This window comes from Episyrphus balteatus, chromosome 3 (genome assembly GCF_945859705.1).
Source record: "Episyrphus balteatus chromosome 3, idEpiBalt1.1, whole genome shotgun sequence".
Classification (NCBI taxonomy): Eukaryota; Metazoa; Arthropoda; class Insecta; order Diptera; family Syrphidae; genus Episyrphus; species Episyrphus balteatus.
In genome coordinates, this window is record NC_079136.1 from 44,945,123 (window position 1) to 44,964,445 (window position 19,323).

Sequence of the window (19,323 nt, forward strand, 5' to 3'; positions counted from 1 at the left end):
TGCAGTGTTGAAGAAAATCATTTATTTTTTAATGCATTTGTTTTCCATTACAAATTTAAAAAAAAATTGCATTAATTTCAACTACTGGAGAAAAAAATGCAGTTTATTGGAAATGAAAAATATTTGCATTGCAAAATAAAATTTGTATTCCAAATAAAAATATTTTACAGTAAAAAATATAAATGTTGTTGCAAGTAAAAAATCCTCTGCATTAAAAAAAAAATACAGCATCTACAAAATGTGTGCATTACATGTTTTTTTTTTTAATATTCGTCGAGTTTTTTACAATTTGGCTAATTGATCATATGTATATTAGCTATTCCAACTATAGGTAATATTAAACCAAATGAGGGCCAACTAGTCAAAACTGTAAACAATTCCACGAATATTTACAAAAGAAAAAATATTAAATACACACATTTCGTATTGTATTTTTTTTTAATGCAGAAAATTTTGTATTTGCAATAATTTTTTTTTAATGCAAAGTATTTTTTATTGCAATAAATATTTTTTTTTTTAAAGCGAAATGCATTTTTGTACTATTTTTATTGCAATAAATATTCTTACAACTTGCTACTGCATTCAATATTTCTTCTATCCAGGCCTAATAGAAAAAAATGCGTGTACGAACAAGAAAATGATGCAAGTTTTTTCAAATTATTTTTTTCAAAATTTTCGAACTTCATCAATTTTTATAGATGACAGTAAAAATTTTTGGTGATGAACATTTTAGAGAAATTCAGTAAATCACACTATCGAGTATCGATTTATATAGTTTTAATATTAATTAAATTAAATTATGTAATAAAAAATAAATTAAAATTTTTTTTTTTTTTAAGAATTTTTTTTTATATTTTGAAACAAACATTTTTACTTGCGATATATGTAGGTACTATAGGGCAAGTTTAGGATTCGTAAAAAAAATCGAACTCGAGATAACAATTTTACATGACATTACGATGATGGAGAATGCCAAAAAAGTGGGTCCGGCAATTCTGTCTGTCTGTCTGTCTGTCTGTGTGTCTGTCTCTATCTGGAGCTGCAGCCTAAACGAGTGAAGTGATTTTCTTCAAACTTGGTAGTTAGCAGTTTTTGATGATTCCCTAGAGGGGAAATTGAAATTTTTTTTTTATGACCAAAACTAACGGTACCTGCCATATAACGGAAATAGAAAAGGTAATTTTTTTCAAAAACGGCTCTAACGATTTTGATTAAAATTTTTGTGTGTAGTACTACACATAAGGGCCAACTTTTTAAATAAAAAAAATATTTTTTGTACCGTTATTAACGGTACCTGTCATAGAACGGTTTTTTTCGTTTCTGAATATCTCGTACAAAATTAACCCGATTTAAATGAAAATTTTTATACAAAAGTGTGTAAGTAAAAATAATATTAAAATTTTAGAAAATTTTCAAAAAACGCATTTTTGGTTTTTTAAAAAATATTTCAAATTTTTTTTTTGAAAAATCAATTTTTTGAAAACGGATCAATGAAAAATTTTGAAATTTAGTTTTTATATGTAAATTAATGATTTCTTCAAAATGGCATACCAACTTGTTTTTTGAAAAATGTTAAAAAAATTTTATATATAAAAAATTATTTTTTTTAAAAAACGGCTCCTACAATTTTCAACATTTTTTTTCTAAAAATACCTTTTTATACGAGAAATTAAATGGCATATTTGTTTTTTTTTAAGATATTTTAAAACGGAGTTTTATTAATTATAAAAACAGATTTAATTTTTTTATACTACTTATGAAATTTCTTTAAAATATCAAATTTTAAATTTCTTGAATAAAAAGCTTTAACATTATAGTTACTTTAAGCATAAGAGCAAGTACGTGCGACCCCAGTCGTGCAATTTATTTTTTTTTGAATTGAGTCATTTTTTTTTCGAAAGTGGTATAAGTTTACTTTTGGAAAAAAAAATTAGTTAACCCTTTCGGACCCAGCGTTACTCTCATGTAACATTTTTTTTTTAAATTCGTAAAAAAATATTAAATTAAACAATTTTTTAGGTTTTGATGGATTAATTGAAAGATAATAATGCCTTGTTACTGGATTATTACAAAAAGTTAGTTTAATATCATACCTTTAATTTTTTTTCTATAGAAAAAGGGACTGAAATTCACATTTTTTTTTTTAAATATGGTCATAATTTTGAAAAAAAGATATAAAAAATGTTAATGCAGAAAGTGTTTTGTTTTTTTGCTTAGAAGAAGTAACATACATTATAGTTTCATAAAAAGTTATTTTCTCAGTTCTCCGACTTTTGTTGGTGGTCATATGCAGGGCATGTTACTTACATTAAACATGAGAATAACACATTAGTTTTGCTATTTATTATTTTGGAAAATAACTTTTTGCTATTCATATTTCTTAGTTGTGATGTTTTTGACCCGATAATACCGAAAAAACATTTTTTAGTATTGATTTTTATACCTTGGGTCCGAAAGGGTTAATAGTTAGTTAAGAAAGATAGTCGAACAAACCATGATGTATTACCTACTATTTATTTTTGTTTTAGGTATTAAATAGAAAAAATCAATTCCTAATAAACTTGATTATTTGATTATTCATAAAAATAAGTTGTTATTAATTTACTTCTACTTTTAACACTTAAAAAATCCAAATATAGTAAAACAATTTCTATAGAAAATATGGACTTAAGTTTTTTTTTTTAATTTTTTTATAATTTTCATTTTTAATGATATTGGTATAAGTCGATTTAGTAGTAAACCTCTACCTTTTTTTAAGAATTTTGATAAATTTAATTGCATTTTAAGACTTGACATTTTCATAATTTAAAATGCATCATCACTTGAATTCTGTAACATTTAGCTATATTTTTAAAAACCTACAAATGCAAAACCTTAAATATCTCGAAACATGAAAAAATGGACTTATACCACTTTCAAATATAACGGCTCATTATTATTATTTTTTTTTTTTTTAATTCAAATTTTCGACTACTTTTATATTGATTAATGACAGTAACAAAAATTTTTCAGAAACTCTATAAATCATTCCCGACTAAATGAAGGTTGTCCATTCCGAATACAAATTTTCATATTATCTCTTTACCTAATTTTTAAATTTTATTCATATGTAGGTACATCCAAATTCACACAAATTCATAAAATTTTTTTTAATAAACATTTTTTTTTTGTTTGTAGTTTTTATACAAAGTTTTTTTAATACTTTTTGAATTTGAATATTTTTTTTTATAGGAGAATCTTAATAATACAAATAACATTGCATACTTTTTGGAGTTAAAAAGTTGTTTTTTTTTTTTGCTTCTGGAAAATGAATTTTATGTTTTTATAAAAAGTTAAAGTAACTTGAACTTTAAAGACAAGTTTGTGTTACCAAGATCATGGCGGATAAGATGCAGCTACCCTAGCGAATTGTTTTTCATAAAATTTTGGCGTGAAGCTATATTATAAATTTTCGTAATAAGGTAAGATCGTATGCTACAGCAACTAGTAATGTGCTTGTCGAAAAGTGTAGTTACAAAAAAAAAATTCGCGGAGTTCTAGTTAAATTGTAAAGGTATATTCAACTAAAGCTTTTGAATAGCAAGCTTAGGGTAGCAACATTAAGAATTTCCTTCACCCCAAAAATATGCATTTTTTTCTTCAAAATATGTAATAATTCAAAACATAGCCAATATCAACAAATCTGCAATACCAACTTCTATCGAAATTTTTATGTTTCCAAAATGATTCGTAATTTTTTTTTTTTGTCAAAATTACATATAAACTAAATTTTCAAAAATGGCACATTTTTCCAAAATTTTTGGTTTGAAGTTAAAAAAAACATATACCTAAATAAAATTTCAATTTTTTTAATATTTTCCAGGCGGCCAATGAACGACTGAGACACTTCCAGACAATGAACGGAGGACCCCATCAAAGTTTCGAAGAGACAATCCATAGGGTGAGTTTAAAATGCTTTCATTTTGTTTTCCTTTTAATTTTGTTCTTCTTTTTTGTTTTTAATTGCTTGTACTATACGAGTATTATGATGCGACTTCCCTTCCGATTTTCTCATCTTTCCTGTTTTTCTTTTTTGTCACATTTTCTGTTTTTTTTTTTTAAATGTTCATCGTCCTCCCACAATTTGTTTCTTTATTTTTTGTTTTTATATTGAAACATCCTTTTCTATATGCAGTCACCTGATCGTTTTAATGTTGTCCTCCTTGTTTGACATTTTGTGTATATCCTGTATGAGAAAGTGTTGAAACCTGGTAAATATTTGATGTTGTTAAAGTGTAAGGATACAAAGTATAGATAGGTATATAAAATTCTACTCAACCAAAGGACTCTCTGTATGCAGCAAGTATAACGACTCTCTGTCTATATAGAGTATATGACTGACACTGTGAAGAAGGACAACGACAACGTCTTCAATTTCAAGAGCAAGGGCGGTGAATTCATTTAAAATCACCTGCGCCTACATCACACAATAAGGATGTGCAGTCTGGCATGCAAGAGGATGTTTACTCCTTCGTTGGCAGTGTTTACACAATTTAAACGAAAATAAGTACTGGTTCCTTGGTTGAGTTTTTATACTTTTTTTTTTTCCTACTATATTGAGCGAAGGTACGAAAAGCATATAAAATCATTACAGCCGCCCGCCTAAGGCGGTGATGGGTGCATCACCACCATCAGGCAGGTAGGTGGTATATGTATATGGACACGAATTTTGAAACAAAAGCGGCAATGAACTTTTAAACGTTTAGTTTCCGTCTGAAAGGACTCTATGCCATATATTATGCTTCAACACGATGTGCAACACCATTCCACACAATATCATCATCATCTGTACTTTTGAATACCTTTAGCAAGGATGTGTACCTACTTGCAGATCGATTGTGTTGAAAGTTGAGAGTTTTTGAGAAGTTTGCATACATTTCAACAAATTTTCAAGTTGCGTTCAATGATGGTATTGGGAATAGGAAGATCTACAAAATACTTTTATATGTATGTCTCGTCGTCGTCGGTCCTTGAACGACAAGGATAATTCAATTCAAATAGTATGTGAACACTTCACATTCACATGTTGTATGGATCCTTTGTAGTTGCAAACATGGTTGCCATCTAAATTCGAAAGAAATAATTTTTTCGTATTTAAATTGCACACAAAATTAAGTCGAAAACGGAACTGAAAGTAGCCATTTTCCAATTTTTTTTTTGCACTTAACATCAACGTTAACAAAATTTTATCCAAGTTTTGTCAGATATTAAAGATCCCCACTCAAAGGGTAACCATGTTCAATGGATTTCAACAAAATTTTGCAATGGTATTAATATGCACTTCAAAATTAAACCACATACACACACCCTATTGATTTATTTCCATGATTTTTAAATTAATTTTCATTAATTTCAACAATGTGGTTCCGCTATCACCTGAATTGTGAATGTGATTGACATTAGTCTACTCTTATTTTTTTTGGCTTTAATGGAATTTCAATTTAGGAATATTGTGTCTGTCAGTCATTACACATTTTTAAAATGGAATGTTAATGGCAGCATGATGAACACTTCATCAAATTTGAAAAAGCAAAAAAATAAAAAAAAAAAATCAATTCAAATGATGATTTCCCAATTATTGGAATTTAATATCAAGATGTAAATGTGAGTACTTATTCGTTAAGTATTTATTGATATAGATGAAGTATCTAATGGATTAATTTATGAAGAATTTTGGAGGAAGTGAAGTCAATTTGCTGACTGATTTGAATATGCTGTTAATGGAATAGTGTGAGTTTATTTGATTCTATAGTATATTTCAATTCCAAAGCATTTGATTGCTTAGAAAGTAATTTGCAAATGACAAAATCATTTGACTGAAAATAATAATTTCTGATATTTCGAAGAAATATAAATGTCACTATGTCAGCAGTATAAACATTTTCAAAATAAAAGGGATAAAACATAATCCAGTTACTAGTTTTGGAATACGGATAATGTCTGTTTGTTTTTTTACGTAACTGAAATGCAAGTTATAAGAAATAAATTTTTAAATGTATTATTTAGTACCTATAGGTAGTCAAATTAAGTTTTGACAGCAAAAAAAAAACAAAAAATTAAAAGGACTTTCTGTGCATTTTATTGTTCTTTGAAGTTTCTTGAAGGTATAAGATAACACATATTCTTAATCCAATATTCAAGCTTCTCCCCTTTCCCCTTCAGTTTTTAACTCTTCCTATAGATCATAGAGAAAAAGTTTCAGAATAAAAAATATTTACCTTAACATTTCCTATCATAGGTTTGATGCTCTGTAATTACTTATTTAGCAAATAGAAGGCGTCAAATTTTCTGAAATTCGATTAACTTAAGTGTCAATACTAAATATTTACCCTTTTTTACTCTTTTTGAAATACATAATTCCAATTTATGTTTGTTGCAGATTAAAGGTCTAGGGAAATAATTTTGTTTTTTTAGGACTAAAAATAACGGAAGGTACCTACCAAAACAAAGAAAAAATAATTTTTCTTCAAAACGACTGGAATGATTTCAATTATAAAAAATTAGTGTATTTTGGTATATAGGACCTGCTTTCAATATGAAAGTTACATTTTTTGAACCGTTATTAATGTTACCTGCCACTGATTTTTTTATTTTTAAATTTTTTCAAAAACGACTTAAGGGGTTATATCTAGTTGTAAGTGCAAAAAAACCTTCTTTTTTGTGGATTTTTTGTGAAGAGGCATTTAATTATATAAACATAAAGAATACATATCCATATAGCAAATTTAATGTATTAAAAGAATTCGCTGTGTATTTAAAAAAATATTGGGTTCCGTTATTTTTGTAGTAGATCTCCTAGGGGACCTCCAAAAAAAAGGTGTCTGGCGGTGAGCAAGATATCTCTGAAAATCACTTAAAATTTAAAAAACCAAAAGATTCATTTTCAGGATAGACGAATGCAGGTAATGAACGAAGGAATATGCAAAATTTTGATTTTTGAAAATGGCGGCTTTCCAAAGAAAAAAATCATTGTTTTCCACGAAAATTTACACTTTAAAGTGGCTTAAAAAATCGAATTATTGCCAAAAACCTTTTTCCTTCGGTCATTACCTGACAAAAGTATCTAAAAAAATTGTGTTAAAATTTCAAGCCGATTACTCCAGCCGTTTCGGAGAAATTTTGCTCACTGCCAGACACCTTTTTTTGGAGGTCCCCTAGGAGATCTACTACAAAAATAACGGAACCCAATATTTTTTTAAATACACAGCGAATTCTTTTAATACATTAAATTTGCTATATGGATATGTATTCTTTATGTTTATATAATTAAATGCCTCTTCACAAAAAATCCACAAAGGAAGGTTTTTTTTGCACTTACAACTAGATATAACCCCTTAACTGGTTTCAAAAAATGTTTTTTTTTTTTTATAGAATATTTAAGTATAGTCTTGATGTAGGGAATAGGAACTTTTCAATTTTTTTGTCTTAAAATTTTTCGTCATTTAATAAATTAAATTGCATATATCTGGTAGATATGGAGGTTAAAACCATTTGAAATAAAATGCACGACTGGGGTCGCAGGTACTTGCTCTTATGCTTAAAGTTACTCTAATGTTAAAGCTTTTTATTCAAGAAAATTAAGAAAATTTAAAATTTGATATTTTCTAGAAATTAAAAAAAATAAAATCTGTTTTTATACTTAATTAAATACCGTTTAAGATGATCTTTCACAAAAAACGAAGTATGCCAGTTTACTTCTTGTATAAAAAGGAATTTTTAGAAAAAAAATTCGAAAATCGTTAGAGCCGTTTAAAAAAAAAATTTGTATTTATAAAAATTTTCTATCATTTTTCAAAAAAAATTTTGGTATGTCATTTTGAATAAATAATTTAGTTACGCATAAAAACGAAATTTCAAAATTTTTCATAAACCCGTTTTCAAAAAATTGATTTAAAAAAAAAATTTTTTGAAATATTTTTTAAAAATCCAAAAATGAGTTGTTTGAAAATTTTCTAAAATGTAAATATTACCTTTACGCTTTTGTATAAAAATTTTTGTTGAAATCGGGGTGTTCTTGAACGAGATATTCATAAATTTAAAAAACCGTTTTATGACAGGTACCGTTAATAACGGTAAAAAAAATAATTTTTATATTTCAAAAGTTGGCTCTTATGTGCAATACTTTATTCAAAAATTTCAATCAAAATCGTTAGAGCCGTTTTTGAAAAAAAATAACTCTTCTATTTCCGTTATTTTGGTCCTAAAAAAAATTTCAATCTTTAGGGCCATTTGCTGAATCGAAACTTAAATTATTTAAAAACGGGTCTAAATATTGTAAGCAATTATTTCATAAAAGCAAGGACGTTCGGCTTAGTCATAAATTGCATGTACTTGCTCTTTTGGCAAAAGTTCTTTTCTTTGAAATGTTAAAGGGCTCTCAGAATTTTGTAACTAGCTCGTCTCATTTTTGAAAAAAAAAAAAAAAATCGGAGGCGAGTTATTTTAATTTAAAATTCTTTATTTAAACCCCAATGTTTTATTGAATAATTGTATTTTTCGACACCAAAATTAATTCAATCATTCGTTTTGAAAAGATGGTTTTTTTTTTGTAAAATTTAAATAAAATTTTTTCAGAAAAAAATCTTTTTCACATGGGTCATGAACCTTCATAGATTTTTGAGATAAAATTATTTTACACTAGACGATTTAGCAAAATTACAAACAATTTGGCGATTTTGCACGAAATTAATTATACTAATGTAGGTTCTACCAACATCCTCAGTCCAGTAACAACATTTTGTTACGTAGAACCAATTTTTCGTCTTGTAGGTGATTATTTCACTAAGTACACATATTTATTTTTTTTTTGTTGTTTGTTGTTGTTTTTAGTTGTTTAATGTTACTCCATTTAAATAACGTTTCGTCAATTAATTTGATTCAGTGCAGAGAGTATTTTGTCCAAACTAGTTTTTCAAACTCTAACAAAAACGCTTAGTTTTTTTACATTATGCATTTTGATTTAACGATTTTTTTTTTTTTCGGATTTATTTGATCACTAGTAAAACTAGTGTTGATTTAGAAAAATCAAAGAAAATTAGCTTGATAATTAAAAATCGTTTTTTTCTTTTATAATTTCAGTTAAAAGTACAAGAAGCCATGCGAAAAAAGGAAAAATTTCAAAGAGAGCACGAAGAGGTAAGTCAAGTTTTTAATAAGAGCAAAAAATAAAGCTCATCACACTCATCACACTTCTAAATACAAAAAAAAAAACTATCAAAGAACTCATAAGAGGGTAAAGCAGCTCTCTTATGAATCCTATCACCTGAAAAAGCATAACTAAAACGAGATACAAAAAATAATTAAACAAAAAAAAAAAAAATAACTCCCGTCACTAAGTTCTATTTGTTCTGCCTAAATTCCCCAAAGAAGAAAATAAAAAAAAAAAAAAACACATTATCATCGTCATCTAACTTCCTTATTGCATTCTACATCTACTACAAAAACTATGTGGGTACATCCAGAAAATAAGAGTGTTCCCCAAAAGACTCTTTGTGAATGCAAATGCAAAAAACAGAGACACACTCCACGAAATGACAAGGCAGAGCCAGAGAGACTCCTAAAACCCTAGATAAAGTCTAACAAACCTAGAAGTTGTTGTTAAACCAACTGAAATTTTTCGTCCTAAATTCCGCTGTTTTTTTTTTTTTTTTGTTCCTCTTATAGAAAAAAACGTCCCGTCCCATAAAAATTTAAGTTTTTTTTTTGTCGTATGAATAACGTTTTTAGTTGTTTTTTTTGTTTTTGCACTCTGCCTCTCAATGGGTAATGGTGAGTTCTTTTATTTAATTGTTTGGTTGCACCATCATGACAACGTTGAAATCTCGTTGGAATCTTTAAGTATATGACAGCGGCGGGTGAATGTCCGACAAAGTTGAGTCAAAAGTAAAATAAAAAAAAAAAATATGAGCATGACAAATCTTCATAGAAGAATGCATAATGAGAAGGAGTTTTAATTTTTGTGGGTTCTTTATAGAATCTTGAAGAGATACTTTGATGAAACCATGAAAGACTTTCACGAATTTTTTTTTTTTTGGTTGGAAAAAATTTAAAGGTTTTTTTTTAGCTACATTTTTTATTCCAAGTTCCATCTTAGGAAAAAGAAGTTGAAATCAAGAATTGAGGGCCATATCCGCTTAAAATAAGGTGATTCCACTTAAACTCAGTTAAATTTAATGCACGGAGAAAACAGAATTAAGCGGATCGCACCTTAATTTAAGCGGATTTCTGCATGGTTTTTTGCTTAGATGACTTAGGTGACACTTTTTCTCCGTGTTGTATTCAGAAATTGCACATTTCCTAATGTCATAAAAGTTTATAACAAAGTCGCGTTTTTGGAACTTGACTAGTTGAAATTTGAAAAATATTTGGAGATGTGACTTTTTCGAAATTATTACGTGTTCAATTTAAACAAAAATTTGGTTACATCTGTAAATTATATCAATATCGTTTAAGCTCAAATGAGGACCTAGCATTAAAAGGGATGCAGCTCAATTTTGTACCGACTTCAAAAAAGCAGGAGGTATTCAATTCGAATTTTTTTTTATGTTTGTAACTTTCTTACTTTGGACTGAGTGAACTAATTTTGATAGTTATTTTTGTATTGGAAAGCTGGTGCCTGCGATGTGGTTCTATTTCAATTTCGTTAAGAGATAAAAATCATAAAACACAGTTTTGACCCATGGAAGTTTTTTTTTTTTTTTTTTTTTTTTATAAAAATGATTATTATTTTAATTAAGATAGGTAGATACAAACTTTTATAATTTGTAATTATTACTAATAATTCTTATCTTACTAAAACTTAATTTAAAAAAATGCATATTTTTACATTTTTTTTAAGCAAGTTTTAGTAAGAAATAAAATATTAGTAATGTTTGCGACTTTTGGTTTAGATCTGCATCCCTTTTGATGCAATTTTCTCAATTGCTTTACGAATAATAATCTTCCCTTGTTGAAGATTTACGGAGGTAACCAAAATTTTTGAAGTGAAGTTAAAATTTACGTTAACATGGTCTTTTTTCGCTGACGTTGAACTTTCATTTGCATTTTCTCTACAAAACCCAGTCTAGTGGCAATAACTCTTGGGGAATTAGTTCACCAATTTTAGGACAAGAACTATAATTTTATTATGAAATTGAGTAGGTATATATATCTACCTATATCTCAGACCGACAATTTTTTGGACGTTTTTAAGGTTGAAGACGAAACAAGAAGTTGTTTACTTTCTAGTTTACCTACCCTGATAAAAAAAAAAAACTTTAGACCGAAAAACACTTATTCTTAATTTTTGCAAAAATAGTTAATCAAAATTAAAGGAGTTTATAATTATTATTAAACACTGCCAGAGCTGTTTTTTTTCTGAAAACCTTAGAGAAAAACAAAAAACAATTATCCTATACCCATCCATTTAAATAGTTCCTTTACAGGACCGAATATATTAGCCAAAGAATTTTTTTTTACAAAATATTCTCGTGTTCGTTTTTTTTTTCTGCTTATCGTCCAAGACTTGGCACAATTAAGCGGGACCGATAGTATTAGTTTTTTTTTTAAGCAAGCAATAAATTTTTGAGTAAAAATAATTTTCTAATCGATTTGAAAAAAAATTTTAACGCGTCTTTTAATTTTTTACATCAAACAAAAAAATATTACACATACGCCACAGTGACCAACTGTCGGTTATATTTTCTTTTATTTGATACCTTATTTCTTACAATATAAACAACAAAAAATACATAGCCTATTAAAAAAAAACAATCTCCTCGTGGTTCACTGTGGTGTATGTGTAATTTGTTTGTTATAAATAAATGGATAAAAGTAAGTCTTAAATTTTTAATTTTGCCGCAGATGTAGAAAGTAAATTTCGTATAGATGAAAATTCCAGTTACTAACATTATCTTCTTTCGGTGATGAATTTTATATTTCTTGAAAAAAAAAAAAAACACTTTATTCCCCCATGTTTCCTTTATGTATTTTTATATAATTTACATTTAAATACAGAATTTCTCTCACCATCTCAAAAATCTCAAAATTACTTCAGTACAATTCTACTTACATTATTCCCTTTCTCCAAAAAAAAAGGAACAACTCCATGCAAAGTTATAATAAAAATTTTTAAACAATTATCCTTAAATAAACGTCACTTCTCTTCCTTTTCAAGCTTATTATAAAATTTTCATAATAATTTCCCTTTAACAAAAAAAAAAAAAAAAAAACACTGTTAATGTATGTTTTTAAAGAAAAGAATTACACAACTTATAAGTTTCTTCTTGTTATTTTTTTTTTTTTTGTTACAGATTCTCCGAGACATACGGCAAGGACTATTGCAAATGAGTCGAGAGGGTAGAATAGGTAAGTTTTCAAGTTTGTAACAGAACACATTATAGTAGATCTCAAAAACCCGACTCTCATATCAAGACTACCCTTCCTCCAAAACTGGCTGACTGCTGCTTAACAAGTTTTGCATTCGAAATTTTGTTTAACTCAGCATACGGTGCATGCACATATACAAGGAATAATATAATTTTCTACAAAAATACCTACAAACATTATATTACACTCTGGATCAGTTTATTGATGATAAATTTTTTAAACTTTTTTTAAAAATTTTTACAGAAATCACCTTCGAATATTGTTTAGTTATAGAATTTTCCTATCGTATTACATAATTTCATGGGAAAAATAATACTAATATTCACTTAAGGTTAAAAATTTCTAAAAACATGGTTTTATTATAATATCGCATTAAGCATCGTTTCTCAATGATATTCCTAAAGAAGAAGAAAAAGAACTTCAGAAAATATGGACGTTATCAAAATATTTTTTAATATTTTTCAATTTGAAAACTAACAGAAATAAAACAAATAGACAATTTTTTTCGCCAATATCTAAGGAACGGTAACTTCTACAGATATGTTTTAAAAATCAAATTAAAGGTTTTGAAATTCTCTACAAAAATGGTTAAGAGACATTTTTTCGTCGGAGCAACCATTTACTAGATAAATAAGTTTACATCAACTGAACAATTTTTTTTTTTTTTTTTTTTTTTTTTTGAGTTTAAGACAATCATCTGATCCAGAGTGTGTACTTATTGCTTTCATACAAAAAGTAAAAAAAGACAAATTTTATTTTCTATATGCGAAGCAATTTGAAACTTCAGAAAAGTTTCATCGCGTATGCAAAAGAAAAATCAAGAAAAAAAAAAAGTTTCCTTTATTTTTTTTTTTGAATTTTGCATATCTTAGCCACTAACTTGCCAAGTTGACAAAATGCCAGTAACATTCCTTCTCTTGGGCTATATGCTCTGTTCATTCTCTTTTTATCCTGTGTGTTTGTCTAGAAATAAAAAATATCCAAAAAAAATAACCAAACAAAACAGAGAGGAGCACAAAAAAAAAAACGAATGAAAAATTTGAATGTCAATATCATATTCGGATGAATGTAATTTCGTGGCAAAGTTGAAAGTTTCCGGTGCTGACTTACAACAAGGATCCACAAATACCCAAACCTATTACCGCTCTTCTTGTTCACCCTCCCCAAAATTTCGTCCTTTTTGTTGAGATTTCTTGTAAAAATTTACAAAAAAATAAAAAAAAAAACAAAATCACAATGAAAATTCATTGATTTCGTTTTGTGAATGAACAAGGATAAACATGAGTTGTGTATGAGGGAACTTTCAGGACAAATGACAACGAACAAAAATGAAAAAAAAAAAAATGAAGAAATATTGTGCATACAAGACTAAGAAGAACCACGACACAAAAAATCAACATGACAGAAACATGACTGCGGGAAATAAAGAGTAGTCGTCGTTGAGTCGAGTATAAAGCCACGACATGGAATTGGAATGGCTTAGCTTTAGCCATGGCAAGGATTCGCATCATATCGTCGTCGTAGGTTGTCGGTCTTCGTGTATATCATAATCGTGACGTTCTTTCGTTGGGTTAAAGGAAAAAAATTTATATATAATAAAAACATATTTTATTTCTTCTTTTTCAGATGACACGTACATGTACGACGATGCGGTCCGTGGGGCCGCCTACGGCATGGGTGGCATCCACCATCAGGGACATTGGTACGATGAACCACCATACGAAAGTGATCCGGATGATTTTCTCATGTCTGGAATCAACTGCGGTCCTGCGGCTACAATTCAGGTAATCAACAGGAGGGTGTTTTTTTCTTATTTATTTTGGGTTATATTTTTATTTATTTATATATTTTCTTATTCTGATGAAATGTTGGGTGGTAATCCCTAAGGATTTTTTTTTGGGTGACTTTAAAAAAAATAAAATAAAAATTCGAAGAAAAAAATTGATGGTTTAGCTGGGGTTTTTGGTTTGACTGATTAGGGTATTTGAACTTTTTGAACTTTGAGCTAGATGAGGGTATAAAATATTTTTTTAGCACTTCAAGTGATGAAGTAAATTATCTTAAGAAGTGAAAAAGGTTTATTAGTGTACCAACCTAATACATAATTCATTTTCATAAATCAATCAATTAAATTTCCACTTGATGGGATTTCCTTTTTCGGTAATAGATTCTATTGAGTTTTAGATCCTGTCATCACAAGGGTTTTTTTTAAGGTTGCTTAGATTGTTTTTTGATAGTAGATTTTACCGAAGACTTTTAATCTATTCTTGGTGGATGGAGATCTTGTAATAATAGGACTATTTTTTTCCAAACAATCTCCAAACATTATTTTTTTTTTTCTGGTTGTATCAGACTGATTTTTCAGTTTCTCAGTTAAATTGGGTGTGAATTATAATGAACCAAGTGTAAATGGCAAAAGCATAGCGCAGCACTCGAAATTTCTGAATATTACAATGAGAAAGAAAGATAAAACAGTGTAAAGCATTCCACATTTTTTTGTCTCTAATATTTTCTGCCTTTCATATTTTTCTTTCCCATATAGTTTTAATATATAAAGCAAAATTAAGAGTTTTGAAAAAAATTTATTTTGTATTTAAAATAAAATACATGACTAGATAGGTACCTAATTGCTCGTGTAGTTCGAACTCAGAATATTAAAAAAAAGTTAATTAAAAAAATTCTATCTGTCTTTTTTTTCCAAATTCTTTCGCAATGAAATAAATATATCTTTTATAAATTGTTATCAACAATAATTATTAGTTGACTTCAGAAGAGAAAAAGGTCTTTTTTTAAGTAAAAAATTTGAAAAAAAGACAGCAACAATTTTTTTGATTAATTTTTTTTTTTGAGGACTATTTTTGCATTTTAATTTTAAATATAGAAATAAACTTCTGCCTTTTTAAAAATGTATATCTAAATATTGTATGTGTTGGAGTTTTGTTGTAATATTTTTTTTTTTGCAGTCAATTTGTGAGAAAATTTCTTCTACCGCTAAAACGATGAAAAATGGTCCCTCTCTCTCATAAAACTTTTTTTTCAAATAATCTAGACAATCTTCTTATATATCATTTAATTTCTGAAATTCAAACAATTTTTTAATACAATAACAATGTAAGAAAAAATTGAACGATTTAAAAAAAAAGTCAAATAAATTCCTCGAAAATACTTATATTGTCACTTGTAGTAAATAACGTGTGAGCAGAATTAAAATCAATATAAACATTGTTTTTTGGATGAGAAATGACATTAGTTCGAAGTCGTACCGGTAAATCAAAAAACGAAAGATGCCAATGGATTTCTCGGGTCTGAAATAGGGGGAAACTTTCAATGGTGCAAATGTCTTAAAATATTTTTTGAAAAAAACTTGCACAGTGTTGCTATAAAAAGAATCAAAAAAAAATAAAGTTAAACATTTTTCTTTTTAAATATGAAATAATTTTCTGTAGTACCTACTAATATTATCGGTTCAGCAAATAAAAAAAAAACCTTGGAAATTACAAAAAAAAATCATATCGTTGCTTTCAAGGCAAAGTGGCATAAGTCGGAATTTGCTAATTTTCAGGAGAGACATTTAATTTTTTTTTGACTCATTAAAAAATTGATTTTCGTTGTCAATAAAAAACAAAACCCAAAAATTATATACCTGAAAAATTGATTTTTTTTGCTATGAGATGGTATACTACATTTTATAGAAAACGCAATATTAAAAAAAAAAAATAGTTTGGATTTATGCCGTTTTTCGAAAAAATGGAACTATTTTCGAAAATTTTTTTTTCTGACTCTATGGAAAAAGTACGGTTTTGCACGTTATTAAAAGACAAAACTAAAAATATAAAAATATTATATTATTTTAGGTCAATTTTATTTATTTAATAACGAAAAAGATACAAAAAAATGCGCTTTTTCTAGCATATACGGAAAACATAAACTAAAACTTATTTAAATTCATCTTTTTAACTCAGTTACAGAATCGGACTTACGAACAGTATAATACGACAAAAAAGCCGAAATGATAAAAAAAATTCTTACCGGGTTGCTCTTTTACTATGTGATATTTTCTAAGTTGTGCCGTTTTCTTCGAAAACACAAAACCAATCCTATCTACGATAACGGTATAACTAAAGAAATGCCATTAATGTACATATATACAAAATGACAGGGATATTTGTGAAAATTGACATCGACACTTTTTCATAATAGTGGGAACTAGAAGAAGTAGAAAAGCACTGATTACACAGAAAATCAGTGTGCTAGACTCAAAAATGACAAATTTCGACTTATGCCACTTTGCCTTCAAAATGTCAATCAAATGCGTTCAGCTGCTTTGGGCTGTGATTCACAGACAAAACCACAGACAAACCGCCGAACAGACCGAAGGACAGTATGACGGAGACCACTTTTTTTGACTGCCCCGCCCATAATCGTAATGTTGGTTTTGATTATAACCTCAAACTGAAAAAAAAAAATATTTTTTGTTTGAAAATAAATTTTTTGAAGTTTTATTTCATACTAACTTTATAAAAAAAAAAAAACAATTTCCATGTCAAAATTATTGAGTCAAATTTTTCAAACTGTTACACACCAGAACTGACTAGAAACGAATTGACTGCTACCGAATTAAACTACTACAGAAAGTTAAAAACCAGTCACTTTTGCCAACAAAAACTCGTCTTAAATAAAAAAAGAAAAATAGCACCAACGAACTTATGTTAACTACTGGACAATTGGTTTTCAATAATGACCTTTCTGTCAAGGTACAGGAAAACAGAACTCCAACTTAATCCAACTTAAATACTTAAATTTTTTTCGGCAATCGCTTCGGGCATTGACAGAAAAAAAAAACTATTTCCTTAAATCCATTTCAAATTGCTCTCAAACTAAAAATGTCATTTTCTCCATTTATTTATCTTTCAACAGATGGTCGCATCTAATCAATGCATTGTTCAAAATGTTTCCCAATACCTCTCTCTACCTGACATTTCTACTCTAGGACAAACTTTTTGCTCTAAATTTTCAAACGAGCAAGCAAAAAAAAAGCATCATACATTATGTTCAATCACCAAAGGGTCACGGCAAATCGAACAAAAAACCAAAGAAAAAACTCTATGTACTCTCGAATTAGTTAAATTGACGATGTTCGTTAGGTCATCATTACATGTCATCTATTCTAATAGCACACACATGTTCGGTTAACCAATTTCTCCTCTCCCTCTCGAACAAGACGAAGACGAAAAAATCCAAATATTTTCTACAAAAATCGATAGAAGGAATTGCCAATATAAACGGAAGTAGAGAGGGCAAATATACAAAAAAAAAAAAAATTAGAAAAAAAAAACTTTTTCAACTCTGCAAATCAATGTGTTTGGATATATAAATAGAACCTTTCTCTCACACTTTTTATATTCACCTGGTGTAGTATGCCCATTCACCTATATGTCGATGTAATAGTCTGAATTTACGTTTAGTGCCGACGAAAACCAACTTTGATAAAAGCAAAAAAAAAAAAAAAACAAGAAAAAGTTTATTCAGTCGAAGAAGTTGTGAAAGTCGTTTGATTGCCTTGAAAAGTTTCATAGGATATACCAACTACATATTCTAACATGCCTTTAAAGGAGCGGATTTGTAAGAAGGGCCCTTATCAGTAGAATCAAGAAAATATCATGACTTATCCTTATTTAATTTTAAGAAAAACTTTAGAAATCAGAGATCTGTAAAAAAGTTCATTCAATTTCTAATTCAAGTCAATTAAATCGCAGTAAGTTTTGACTGCAATCTTATGCTGTGATGAATATTGCTTTGTCAAATAAACATTTTGAGGTTTTCATAAAAAAAAATCTGAATGCAGTCACTTAGTTTTTTTGTGACTTCTTGAATTGCAGTCAGTTCACTTTACTTTTGATTTGACTGTAAGTTTATGATCTTGTCAATTACTTTAAGTTCCAACACCAAAAAAACAGTCAACTATTAATACTAATATTGTGAATGCAGCCAATTGGTGATTGAGCGCCTTAAATGCAGTCCTTTTTTTTATAAATTTTTGACTGCAATTTTATGGTGTGTTTAGTAATTTTAACTGCCAATGGCAGGACAACAGTGTTAGTATTTGAACACAATATTCTAAATGCGGTGAAGTACATAGTAGTTTTTTTTTTCAGTTCAACTGCAGCCAGTTATTCACCCCTATTATTGAATTCGACGAATGGGAAAAAGTGACAATGTTCAATAATTTGCGAATATTTCGCTATTAGTGAATTCGACAAAAGAAAGATGAACGGATGTCGGTAACTGGCTCTGCACGACCGACATTCTGTTCAACTTCCTGATATAGGAAGATTAATATGTATATTAATCATTTCAGTTCCGGTCAATCGACTTACTTTTTTACCAGCAAGTTGATGATGTGATAAATTACTTTACTAGCAAGCTGCTGTTAATACTAATATTGTGAATGCGGTGCAGGGTCAAAAGTCCACAGGCCAAAAGTCCATAATGGACTATTGGCTCACTAGTGTGGGTCATAGCTCCATAAATCAATTATGGACTTACAACCCACCCAAGTGGGTCAAAAGTTCACACAAAATTCCTGTGGACTTTTGGCCCTTCGATTAAAAATGTATAACCAATTAGGAAAGCAAAAATTCATAATGCGGCTGAGTTCTCATATTCTAATTTTCTTCGCAATATCTCTCCAAAACATTTATAAATAAATTGCACGACTGGGGTCGCACGTACTTGCTCTTATGCTTAAAGTAACTATAATGTTAAAGCTTTTCATTCAAGAAATTTAAAATTTGATATTTTGAAGAAATTTCATAAGTAGTACCTATAAAAAAATTAAATCTGTTTTTATAATTAATTAAACTCTGTTTTAAATTATCTTAAAAAAAATAAAAAATATGCCATTTTATTTCTTGTATA

At 28.1% G+C, this 19,323-nt stretch overlaps 1 protein-coding gene across 1 annotated transcript in view; it reads left to right on the forward strand.

The window, feature by feature from the left end:
• The window catches only part of LOC129915547 (uncharacterized), a 505,115-nt gene that overhangs the window by 443,101 nt on the left and 42,691 nt on the right, over positions 1–19,323 (forward strand). The window contains exons 7-10 of the mRNA XM_055995150.1: positions 3,863–3,940; positions 9,118–9,174; positions 12,330–12,384; positions 14,032–14,189. Of these exons, the coding sequence (XP_055851125.1) occupies positions 3,863–3,940; positions 9,118–9,174; positions 12,330–12,384; positions 14,032–14,189 (348 nt within the window). The remainder of the gene's footprint in view (positions 1–3,862; positions 3,941–9,117; positions 9,175–12,329; positions 12,385–14,031; positions 14,190–19,323) is intronic.